We start from the raw sequence: 14,039 nt of genomic DNA, 5'->3' as shown, positions 1-14,039 counted from the left end.
GTGGCCGTAGTAGTTTTCCTGCAACTTTGTATATTCAGAATACATGGAGATATACACATGGATGTGACGAAGAAGAAGTTGATGCAGGATGGATTGAACCGATTGATATTATCCGTTTTTAAACATTTGACTCGACACATGTTATATTAAATTAATGCAATAACAACACGATTAGCACGCAATATTTTGTTTTATATTTCTTTTTTTGTACTTGGCATGGAAATTGTTGTTGTAATTGTACACAAATAACGAATAAATGCTTTTTTTTCATCGGCAATATTGTTTAAATATTGAGATTAAAAACAACGCTCATATTTAGTTTATTTTAAAAACATCATGCACTAATATCATGAATTTTGTTTGCAGAAATGTTCTATTTTCATTTTGTATTTGTCTATGCTCCCATTTTGGTACAGGCACAATTACCATCATTTGTGTTGATAACAGTGACCCATGGACAGCAAACACACACATAGACGAACGGCGATGTGATGTGTACGTTATTACAATCAGCAAAAACCATTTGTCCACCTCGTCTGACGGCGCTTAAATAATAAAATATTTATAACACATTGTAACAATTGAAAAAGAAAGGATATTATGGCAAGCCAAAGTGGACAAAAATCAATATTTTGTAATTTTAGAAAATGAATTTTTAATATTACAAAATCATTTTTTTAATATAAGATAATGAATTTGTAATATTACAAAATCATTTTTTTAACATTAGAAAAGAAGATTTTTTATATTAGAAATTCAATTTGTAATATTTAAAATTGTTTTTCTAATATTACAAATTCCTGGTTTAGTAATATTATAAAATTTCACACATTTTGTAATAGTATAAATTGAATTTGTAATATTAGAAAATGAATTTGTAATATTAGAAAATCACTCTGCGATAGTGCAAAGTCAGTCACATTTTGCAATATTACAAAATGATTTTGTAATATTACAAATTTATTTTCTAATATTATAAAATCATTTTCTAATCTAACAAACTCATTTTCTAATATTACAAATTCAATTTATTTCTTAATATCAAAAAAAGTGTTTTGTGATATTAGAAATCTAATTTGTAATATTAAAAAATGAATTTGTAATATTAAAAAATGATTTTGTAATATTAAAAAATGATTTTGTAATATTAAAAAAATATTTTTTATAGTAGAAAACACTTATTTTCTAATATTATATATTCATTTTCTACTATTACAAATTAGATTTCTAATATTAAAAATTCATTATTAATATTACAAATTCATTATTAATATTACAAATTCATTTTCTAATATCACAAATTCCTGATTTAGTAATATTATAAAATATCACACATTTTGTAACAGTACAAATTGGATTTGTAATATTAGAAAATGAATTTGTAATATCAGAATATGAATTTCTAATATTAGAAAATGAGTTTGTAATATTAGAAAATCACTATGCAATGTTGCAAAATAAGTCACATTTTTTGATATTGCAAAATGATTTTTAATATTAGAAAATCAATTTCTAATATTCAAAAATAGTTTTTAAAAATAGAAATTCAATTAACTTTTTAATATAAAAAAATGATTTTTTAGTATTAAAAAGGTGTTTTGTGATATTAGAAATCTGATTTGTAATATTAGAACACGAATTTGTAATATTAAAAAATCATTTTTTAATATTAGAAAATGCATTTTTGTCCACTTTGGCTTGCCATAGGATATAGTGAAACGCAATAAAAAAATTCCGCGTATAACCAAAATTCAAAATAGTAAATAATGGTACGTTTGGAGATCATCATAAGTTTCTATCACATATAAACACATCTTTAATTAAGCCCCGAAATGTTCCCAAAAACAAAAAACAAAAACACAAACACAAACAAAAACAAAAACAAAAGTAAAACATCCATGATAAGAGAACGAGGTATTTTCTTCACAATCAAACTAAACAGTAATATACTAAAACAAAGACTAACTAATGACCAAATGTCTTGACAGTCACTGCGGAGAGAACCCTTAAATCTGTGGTGCAGTTTTATAGTTTTATAAGGCAAATTCACATTATTCTCTTGATCTACGATACAAACCACAATAAAATGAAACATTTTGGTGGACAAAGTATTATAACCAGATTAATCAGGCATTAACTCAACATCTATTTCGACAAATTAATGATCAGGCACAACCACAACACATCCAAACAACAAATCACTTGTCTTGTTCAAGATATATTATCAAAGAAAGGATGACCATCCGTGTGTGTTAGAGATCCTTTGATTCCAGTTTACTTGCAAAAATAGCTAATATGCTACTTTACTTTCCATCATAAGAACCAACCCGAAAAAGACTGAAGAATTGTCATCCGATATAAGAATGAAACAGCAAGAAAAGACATAATTATTCTGTATCGTAATTAATCAATTTATTAATGATATGAAAATAGGAGATGTGGTGTGATCAGCAATAAAACATACTTCTACCACAAGCCATGAAACAAACAATTAAACTTCCACATAAAGGACACTACAGACCCTGTGAAGTCAGAGAGCTGTTAACTTTATAACATAATCCATTCCTACTGAGAGACACTTGCGTAAAATGTTTCAAAAGAAAATTTGATTTGTCACAACCTATCTGACTGAGCAAACCAAGGTGTTTTTGCATATCCCGTCTTGATACTATGACTTCATTAACGTTAACTAGTCAGCACTCAAATAATTCCAGACATATAAAGTTTTGTTTATGAATTAATTATTAATATTTAGACTGTCATTCATTAGACATTCAATTAAAGGGATTTATTTTTCTAATTCCAGAACAAATTCTACTCATAACCTGGTTTCGGAACGTTAGCACTGTCTGTACGTGATTTACAATTGTAAACTACCGCAAACCAAATTATTCCATATAACCTGTTCAGAAATTCGAAACATTCCAGAATCATAAGTTACTATTTTAATTGATGTACAGATAATCACAAAAGGTCATTCAAAAGCGTTTCATTATTTCTGCAACAAAGTAAAACCGCAAATGTTGTTATCAAGTACATCAAAGACTACGATTCGGATCTATGGAAAATGACTAAACAAATCAAATAGCCACACACTACAATGAGCATGGATAACTAAATGAAGATATTCAAAGAAACGAAAGTACAGGAGCAACCATTACTCCACAAAAAAAAATGGTAAGCTTCCTCTACTAACAAGTAGAAATGTATTGTAATATAGTCAATCCACGCTTGAGTTGAATTCTAAAGGTCAGAGGGTACAGGTGCGTTAAATATCTAGATTAATTATACAAAGAATTTACTATATTGGTATATTTCAATCAAAGTCTTTCAATACAAATTATGACTGAACAAGGATGGTTACTTAGACAGTTTTAACTGTAACGTCACGACGAAGATATAGCTAAACCGGCGAATCAACTTTTGAACAAAACAACCCTATCAGCAACAAAAATACTCTGAATAACCCCCAACTAAAATACTCTTTAATAACCTCCAACTAAAATGTTATGACTGTATTTTAAATGTAACACATCACGAGGCTTTGCATGTATAACCATGCGGTTTCATTACATTTTGCATATAACGAGATGTACATTTGTTATACTGACTTTTCCTTTTAACTTTTCATTTTGACTTCCGTCTCGAGTGATCAGTTCGATAACTTGATTATCACCATTTACGCATTCAAACTCTGCTTTAAAATAAAATGACTTACTTCTTACAGATCTTAAGATAATTGCAGGATTTGCCTGTATTCACACCGTATTTCTTTTGGGGAGTCTGTCCGTTACAATTATTGTTTAAAGTTGTCACGGACCTCCTTGTTCTCTTGTCTATTGATAAATATTACAATAATAAAAGGAAATTAATAATACAAATTCGTAATGAATATCGATTATTTAATAACAAACACATTGGGTTGGTGTGAGAATAAGAATTCAGATTTATACTGGCAAAACATTTCACATTAGTTCACTACAAATTGCAAATGAGTATTCTATCATGTTGTATAGAATCTGTATTACAGCTAATGTGAATTTTACGTGAAATAGGTCATTAGGTCATATTTGAATATAATGTGAATGATGTTAAATGAATACCATGCTAAATGATTTAAGATGAAAGTCTTAAATTCACATGATGATTTAAGATGTAAGTCTTAAATTCACATGATAATTTAAAGCAAATGCTATATGAAACAAAAGAAAGTAACATGAACAATGCCTATCTGTGTAGTGGATATAACGGAAGAGTGAGTTTACTTTAATTCGAAACACACATAATCCGTATGTGGATAACGCTGTAAATAGCGGGATACGGTAATTCTAAACACCAGATGATGTTTCTTCACGAGAATAGATACATACATTTGTAGAGTCCATACAAACACACAGGAAGACAGGAAGAATGCATAAAAAAAAAAAAAAAAAAAAAAAAAAAAAAAAAAAAAAAAAAAAAAACATGTCGCCTAACTATTTCTACATCAAATTATAGGTTATGATAGCTCTGTATCACATTGATATAATTTTTATCAAGAGATTCTTCATGCTTATAGCTGTTCTTTGCCAGAAATTTCATACTTTCATGAACTTCGGTAGATCGTACATACGTGCATGAACGTCAGTCCACCTGAAACTAATATGGCGGTCGTGTAGTTCGAAAGAGTGTGGCAACGAACTAAACGGCTTAATAAAACCGTAAGAATAGTTTATTAAAAACACATTGATTTTACCAGTCAAGTTTGTTTACAGCGAGTAATTTTCAGTTCGGGGAAAGAAACTTTTAAAACATAACTACCAGTAAATTCGCCCCAATATTAAATTGTTCCAGAACTAGATTTTACAAATACATTTACCGGTTCAACAAATTTAAAAAAAAATAATTATCTAATGTCGGGATAGAATTCTAATCCTATAATACAGGTATAGAAAAAATGCAAACACGCTAAACACATATCAGACCTCGGATTAAATGTTTTTAACAGCGGACATTTTAATAAAAAAAATTCATGAACGAGACTTGCGAACCCTATTAGTCATGTGATTTCAGGTGTTGAAAATCGGAAATTAAAATAAGACATTTCATTAGTATAAAGGATTTATTATTTTAACTCATTTTTATGTAAGATGTCGTGTGTAAACAAGCAGTTAAAAATTCAAATAATGAATTAACATACCTAGATATGGATATGAAGTTGTTAATATGTAAATACAGTATTTTTTTTTAGGAAGTCGATTCAGTTATTGAAAGGAAGCGCTCCATCCGTGGTGAGAGATTTGAATCATTTATGTTATTATCCTTCTTGGAAATGGGTTTTCACTGTTATCTGTGGTTAAGCTTCCGACAATTAATGATCGTGTCCTACATGTTCCATGTCAACTGAAATGACACATACTAAAATGATACTCTTGAGTGTTGTACACTTCATACCTACCCGCATCATGAATCCTTTGTCTTTCCAAGTTTCAAACTGATAAATGACAATTTGTTTGCTTTGAAAACTTACCTCCAGAGCTGGTGATATTCAGTAAGACTGCATTTTCAGGAAGTTTCTTCTCCTTAAACAATGGAAAACCTTCACCTTTTTCATTCGTTCCATATTTCTCGTAGAATTTCCGTAGATCCTCCCCCAGTTTTACAGTATTCGTAACTTCCTCATCGTCAATATAGTATCTTTCGTTAACTTTTATTGACCTATCACTATCAATGCTATTGTCACCTTTATTCTGGATAAGTAAATTAAATAAATATAAGCCCATTAATAGGGTATGTAAGTCTCGTTATAGTTTCATTTTCTTTACCAGAATTTACGACGTAGAACGTATTGAAAACCGAGGACCGATCTGCATTTTATTGATTACTTCCGGGTACTCGAAACGCTGTATAACAATGCAAAATCTTCTATTATATATTTTTCTTAATACCTTTATCGTGCAGAAATAGATAATAGATAATAATAGATAATTTTTGTTATGGGTATTATTTACACAAAAAGATATTTTGCCCTCAACACTGAACTCAACGCTCTCTAAACGACAAGTTTCCATGCTTTCGAATGGTAGACTAGGATCCAATCTCGTGAAATCACGGGGTCACATGAGGAGCCTTACATACCCAATATGAATGGGTTTTTTTTCTAGAAAGAATTCTACACAGCAAACATTGTTCACCGTCTTATTTTATTGCACGGCATTTTTTGTAATATTTTCGTCATATTTATTCATTAAAGAAAATAAAAAAAAAATGATAGAAATATATATACGGTATTATAATATATACAATATTTTTCTTAAATAAAAAAATTCCTCTGATATAAATGTTCTTATCCCACCTTCTTTTCACTCTGTTGTATATTCATTACAGACCTTGAATGGTAAAAAATTTCCATTTGCACGACATACCAAACCCCGTTCACATTTAATTTTACCTCCATTTCCAATGGATATTTCCTCATTCCCTGTAGCAAATGCCAATCCCCATGCAGTTCCCACGGCATTTTCCTTAAATATATTTACATGATATTTTTCGAATTCTTTAGAAATTCAATCTGTTATTTCTTATTGATTTGATATATTTTCATAGCAATTTATAGTTTAAAAACTATTTTCCGATCCTCCCTGGAACAATTCCATTCCCCATTTCCTTATATTTCATAGAATGGGAAGTCTAACACATACAAGTATGTTGTTATTAAAAAGATAATTAAATAATCATACCCAGCTGTGAAGAAAGGATTCCGCAACCGTACCGGTGTCATCAGTCATCTCCTTTACGTCAATGTTTCTCAATCGGCATTGTTTTAAAGAGGGAAGACAAGTGATTTGCATTTTCTATTAAAACAAGATGAGTCTTGATAAGATAAACTATTACCAGATAAAGAAAATAGGATGATCAAATGCCTTATTAGTTAAGTAGCTGCCTTTGTAAGAATCATGCAAAATCTGAAAAATGTTATACACCCTCAAAAAGGCTACATATTTTTATTTTTTTAATTAGGTTGTTTTATAGGTCTATACTATGAAATGTGTAATTATTCATTTAAATCTGCCTGCTCTTAGGAGATAATCTACATTGATAATACAGTAGATTCTATTGTATTTGAGTGTCATTTACAGAGTTATCTCCCTTCATTTTGAAATCTACAGTGCCTTCTATATAGTTTTTATCTCCTAAGAGCACGAGTTATATGAAAAATCACATGTTAATTTCTGTTTACAATGACATTTCAAACAAAATATCAAAAATAAAAATATGTAGACGTTTTACCCATGAATCACAATTTGCAAGATCCTTAGCTGGAGTCCTACTTAAGTATTACTTAGGATTATTCTAAAACATAGTTACCTGGTAAACCAAAAATCCCCAGGTCAGTCATTTTGATATGGTTTAAGATGTGAGTATTGTTGCAGGTTTTTGACACGATATATAAAACGTGGACTTAATTGTGTTTGGAACACCAGTAGATACCATATAACACTAGCAGTTCGTAAAATAAAAATATAAGGACAGACCCACCCCACCCAACAAAAAAAGGATGCACGTACATTGTAACGGAATTTCCTAACATTCGCAATTTAATAGAAATCGCATTTTTACAAACAGATGTGCCACAATTTGGACATGTATGAAAATTGGATGATCGTTGGTTTATATTATCTAAATAAAATCAAGAGGGAGTATAGCATAGCAGCCATATTGTTTCAAATTCCAGTTTGCGGTATGTCTGGTCGACCTGAAGTTTCTTTTATGTGAATATTAATATTTTGCAATATAAAAAAGAACTGTATTATACTTTCAAATATGTTTTGCGATTTAGTTTGCTTTATGACTGAAATATACCTTATTAAAGTCCATAATTTTGTAGGATTCCACAACGTCATTGTGGGGAGGAGTGTGGTATGTAACAGTGTTCCTTTCCAGATTGGCTTTGATTTTCTCTGAAAATCTTGCCTGACCTTCTCTTACTTGGTAATTAAATTCCTAAAAAGGCAAGACAATATTCAATTCACAAATAAAATAAAATCCTACCAACAAACAAACCAACAAAAATAAAATGAAGATGATTGTCGTTGTGAATATAAAATTAACTTCGTTGTACCTATGTATGAAGGTTTTTCGAGCAGGCTGTTGAAAGCCCTTTCGTGTAAGGGTTTCCTCGTCATTCATTGAAGATCAATTGATGTCCTTGAGCTTAAATGTTTATCCTGTTTAGGTTGTTGCCTCTTCGACATACTCACTCACCATATCCATTTTCATTAATTCACTTGATAAATTGCCCTTAAGAGTAATTTTTTGTAAGAATCAAAATGGGAAAAATAAGGTACATAAACCAACCAATCTGACAATATAAAAGTTTAATCGAGGATGCGTTCAATATTCATAAACATTATTAAATCTCTGTATCAATGAATGTGCTCAAAAATGCTTCAATAGAATGTAAGAAAAATAAGATTGTTCACGGAGTTATCCCTTTGAAATGTTCATTTTCAGTGTATTTCATTGAAATTATGATTCAACTTTCCATCATGAAAATCTTCTAATATTTTTCTTGTAAATTGTCAAATTAGACATTCAAAGACTAACATTAAACAACATGTGTTTATCTGTACAAGTATGATCGTACTTACCAAGTCATTTGCTAAAGCAGAAGTCAGAATAGTGAGAACAACAATCATAACAGACATATTGGTAAACAACCCTTAAACTGAAATCATAAAATTGTTTGAGACAAAAATCGAATAAAACAAGATAAAAAAATTTAAGAATACGATTCACTTTTTGATTTGTTTTTTTTTACAACAGTATCATGAAATCGTCGTATTAAAATTCATTTTTACATTTTTCTTTTATAGCTTAGCTTTTTTTTCTGGCAAAGTCAACTATATAAAAATATTTAAGTTTCTCAATTATTATTTAATAAGAAGGGGTATACTTACCAACTGCTGACCAACTGTCGCCGGTATATTTTAATCTAATATTTTATACTGTTGTGTGGGTGAGCTCATAAATGTTAAGTACAATTCTGTGTAAGAATCGGGCAATGGGTGGCACATCATTGCTCTTGATTTGGTCTTTTATGACTATAATATATTCATTACATCAAGAAAACAACAAAAAGGTTATTTAATTCTGTTCTGAAGATTCTGTGACATAGATATGTTTTAAATGATTTTATAGGGAAAGACTTCGGGAAAAATTGTCTGCCATTTTTCCTTAGTGCATTTCCACTAAATTTGACCTAACAGTATCTTAAAAAGTCAAAGTTTACAAACACTTTGATAATAAAGTCAGGAAGTTATGAGGTATAACTCCTTGAATAATGCAATAAAATCTCTTTTAATTCTTCGTTTGTAAAACCTTATGCACATTCAGCCTGATACGTAGAAAGAAGTGTACTTAAATATTTAAATATTCGATGAAACATTTGTACTTTAAAACCTTTGATTGGCTGTAATGACATGTTATTATGAATCATAAAGATCATATCAAATTTTGTAAAATTATTGATTGACATAAAACTTGTTTGTACTAAATTTTGATTATTTCATTGTTAATAGAAGTGTACCGCAAGTTTCAGTGTAAAAAAATCAAAAGCTCTAAAATTAAGACTTTTTACCTTGCATTCCTCTTTTTGCCATTTTATGTCAAAGTAGAAAAAAAAGAATCACCCAATATCCTGCAATGTTCCTAAATTATAGCATGTTATAGAGGAAAAGAATGATAAAACACTTGTAACTTTACAGGAGGTTGCGTTTAAGCCTTTAAACACAAATCAAGGGGATATTAGTTATCACCATTCTTTTTTGCTAATGCAAAATTGAGCTGGAAAAATACAACCATAATCAATCGATTCTTGTGAAATTTTACCACGGCAAGATTCAGAATTCTTTTTTAATCAAAGGCAAATATAATCGTGCTGGAAAAAATCACTGATTAAAACTGATGGAAAACATTCGTTTGCGTTGTAACATTGTGATGATTCTTAGTAATATTAAATATAATACACATTTTGGCAGGAAATGATCAAATGTCAGAAAGTCTCTCGATTAAAACCTGATTAATTATTTGCATGTGTTTATATTTTTTCTTTCTTGATGTTTGTCCTTTCCGGTTAGTATGTTCTCGACAGTAGTTTGTTTTTGCTCATAGATTTACCCTCTTTGGCGGCTAACATTTTCTTTGATACATCAGTAATTTATATTGCCTTTTCTCCTCGTAGATATACCACTATGTAATATACACGTAAAAGCAAAATCAGTAGAACTTGTACTGTTGCAAGTATACAACAAGTGCTTTGGTATATAAGATGCCTTCTTTGCTTTTGTTGCTTTGTATGTATGATTTTAGTTACTTTATGTCCGCTGTAGCCTTGGCTCCCTTGGTTGCTCTTTAAAACTATCACTACGCATAATAAAGACGATAGAATTGTTTTAGTGTTATTCCCTTACACGAACAACCGGAAAAGTTCAATGTATCCTTAAGTGTAATCTCTCCTTACTGTTCCGGACATATTTTTAGATTTGTCAAATACGGAAAAGTAAATAGAAATTAATCATCAGTTATATCCACTAAAATCACAATATCATCTCTTAATGTACTTGTCAATCCTGTTCCAATCACGGACCATTACGATGGTTTTCCAACTTTCCGGTTTTTGCCCTGATTTTTCCATTTGCTATACGGAATTTTGTTTTAAATTTTTCATTTTAACTGCTGCCTAGATTTTGTCAGTTAAATAATTTTGCTATGACTTTTCATTTAAGTTTATAATAAAAAAAAGTTTTCTGGATTAAAATCGTATATATTTTCAAATTATTAGATAACTTACGCGACTTTTGTTTTTTATAGTTCTTCCAGGTTAAGTGATTCTTTTATGTGAAGGTTATTCTTGGGTACGTGACTATTTTGTATTAAAGTTATTCTTGGTTATGTGACTATTGTGTGTGAAGGTTATTCCAGGTTACGTGAATATTGTGGGTTAAGGTTCTTTCTGTTCACATGGCAATTGTGCGTGAAAGTCTTCAAGATTATATGAATTATTGTAATTTATCTCATATTTCTCTCCAATGTATGAACAACAAACATCTTATGTTACGTCAAAGCGTGAGATTTTCTAAAATAACTTAAAACATATATTTTATATTTATATATTGCATTCTGCTACTGCATAAAATATTTTCTAAACATGGTATGTGCAGATGTGGTCTGCACGAACGGGAAAATAGACAAGACTATATACAGAGTAAACATTTTAGTTTTTACAACATATGTCTGTTTTTTTTTTTTTTTTGCCAAATGATGTATATAATGCATAGATCCGGTGATATAAAGATTGTCAAACAGTGTGATTTTGCTTTTCCCACCAGACTGCTACATACATTGTACTTGTGTCAAGGACGATTAACGTAGAACTAAAACAAACTCTAGATCTAATACCCTTATTCATATGTTTACTAACATTTAAGGAAAATTCAACTTAAATTCGTGACAAATCAATCGGTAAAGGGTCTCTTGCTTATTAATTCATTCTCTTTTTAACATATAACTTTTTCATATCAATTTCGATTGATAACAAATATAAGAACCAGATTATCGACAAGATGCAAATAATTTTTAAATAAGGTCGTTTCTGATCTATTCTGTTTCAGTTGTTAATAAACTATCGTGAGACTTATAAAAAGGGAATTAAAATGAGTAAGAGTGATGCGGATTATTGCAAATGCTAGGTGCGAATTCAACATTCTCCAAAATTGGGGTCTGGATTTTATGCATACAGACCATGTGATATGTTAATTATCCTTTTAATTAAGACAAAGATATCCTTGCTTTAAATATTTCCAAATTCAATATTTTCAACTACCCTGCATTTTACAGTTGGTTCTGTTTATATCAGCCATACACTGTGCCCACGGCCAACTGTTATAAAACATATTCTAAGATTAATGATGAAATGATATGTTTGTTCTCTGCCTTAAAAATCATGTTATTATCAAAAGCGTTGTTGAATACAAATGAAAAAAAATACAATTGTTTTGTTAAAATCACTTAATATTTTTACATGTTGTGTGGCATTCTTCCGTACAGTTAGTGAGGACATTGTAGATATCTATCATAAGTAAATATTAAATATTAGGACCACATTACTGCAATTGTAATGATAGTGCAGAAATTAAATTTGTCTATAAGCATTAAAAGCGGGGATTTATTTGTTTAACCTGAGTTATAGTATTTCTAGATTAAATAGGTTAAGACAAGTTCCATACGGAATATAGCCACGCCTAAACGACCATAGAGGGAGCAAGTCCAATAACCGGTAAGTAGGTTATATAATTCAACGGCAATGTTTCAAGTTTGAGTAGTAACTCAACAGCAATGTTTCCAATTTTAGTAGTAACACCACAGCAATGTTTCCAATATAAGTAGTAATAAAATTTATTGTAACACAACAATAATGTTTACAATGTTAGTAGTAAAAGTTACCGTAAGACAACAGCAATGTTTCCAATGTTAGCGGTAACAAAAGTTACTGTAAGACAACAGCAATGTTTCAAATGTTAGCAGTAATAAAAGTTATTGTAAGACAACAGCAATGTTTCAAATGGTAGCAGTAATGGAAGTTTCTGTAACACAACAGCAATGTCTCCAATGTTAGCAGAAATAAAAGTTTCTGTAACACAACAGCAATGTTTCGAATGTAAGCAGTACATAAAGCTATTGTGAGACAACAGCAATGTTTCCAATGTTAGCGGTAACAAAAGTTACTGTAAGACAACAGCAATGTTTCAAATGGTAGCAGTAATGGAAGTTTCTGTAACACAACAGCAATGTCTCCAATGTTAGCAGAAATAAAAGTTTCTGTAACACAACAGCAATGTTTCGAATGTAAGCAGTGCATAAAGCTATTGTGAGACAACAGCAATGTTTCCAATGTTAGCAGTAAAGAAAGTTACTGTAAGACAACAGCAATGTTTTCAATGTTATCATTTATAAAAGTTATTGTAAGACAACAGCAATGTTTCAAATGGTAGCAGTAATTGAAGTTACTGTAAGACAACAGCAATGTTTCCAATGTTAGCGGTAACAAAAGTTACTGTAAGACAACAGCAATGTTTCCAATGTTAGCAGTAATAAAAGTTATTGGAAGACAACAGCAATGTTTCAAATGGTAGCAGTAATGGAAGTTTCTGTAACACAACAGCAATGTTTCCAATGTTAGCAGTAAAGAAAGTTACTGTAAGACAACAGCAATGTTTTGAATGTTAGCAGTAAAGAAAGTTACTGTAAGACAACAGCAATGTTTTCAATGTTATCATTTATAAAAGTTATTGTAAGACAACAGCAATGTTTCAAATGGTAGCAGTAATTGAAGTTACTGTAAGACAACAGCAATGTTTCCAATGTTAGCGGTAACAAAAGTTACTGTAAGACAACAGCAATGTTTCCAATGTTAGCAGTAATAAAAGTTATTGGAAGACAACAGCAATGTTTCAAATGGTAGCAGTAATGGAAGTTTCTGTAACACAACAGCAATGTTTCCAATGTTAGCAGTAAAGAAAGTTACTGTAAGACAACAGCAATGTTTTGAATGTTAGCAGTAAAGAAAGTTACTGTAAGACAACAGCAATGTTTTCAATGTTAGCATTTATAAAAAGTATTGTAAGACAACAGCAATGTTTCAAATGGTAGCAGTAATTGAAGTTACTGTAAGACAACAGCAATGTTTCCAATGTTAGCGGTAACAAAAGTTACTGTAAGACAACAGCAATGTTTCCAATGTTAGCAGTAATAAAAATTATTGTAAGACAACAGCAATGTTTCAAATGGTAGCAGTAATGGAAGTTTCTGTAACACAACAGCAATGTTTCCAATGTTAGCATTTATAAAAGTTATTGTAACACAACAGCAATGTTTCGAATGTAAGCAGTAGTTAAAGTTATTTTTACACAACAGCAATGTTCCCAAGTTAGCAGTAATGAAAGTTACTGTAACACACTGTGTTACAAAAACGATGTTTCCAATGCTAGTTTAAATATAAG

At 30.1% G+C, this 14,039-nt stretch overlaps 1 protein-coding gene across 1 annotated transcript; it reads right to left on the bottom strand.

Moving 5' to 3' along the window:
* Positions 1-303: 303 nt before the first annotated feature.
* On the bottom strand, positions 304-8,963 carry LOC148613236 (uncharacterized). Its single transcript, XM_088586504.1, has 7 exons — positions 8,940-8,963; positions 8,631-8,707; positions 7,843-7,983; positions 6,720-6,833; positions 5,510-5,729; positions 3,719-3,836; positions 304-545 (listed from the first exon to the last, which is right to left on the bottom strand). The coding sequence occupies exons 2-7, from the start codon at positions 8,685-8,687 to the stop codon at positions 395-397; spliced, it is 801 nt and encodes a 266-aa protein (XP_088442630.1). The 5' UTR covers positions 8,688-8,707; positions 8,940-8,963; the 3' UTR covers positions 304-394.
* Between the last annotated feature and the right edge of the window lie 5,076 nt (positions 8,964-14,039).

This window comes from Perna viridis, chromosome 6 (genome assembly GCF_037379345.1).
Source record: "Perna viridis isolate PV_CMFRI_1.1 ecotype Kerala chromosome 6, ASM3737934v1, whole genome shotgun sequence".
Lineage (NCBI taxonomy): Eukaryota > Metazoa > Mollusca > Bivalvia > Mytilida > Mytilidae > Perna > Perna viridis.
This window is presented reverse-complemented; position numbering and strand designations above follow the sequence as displayed.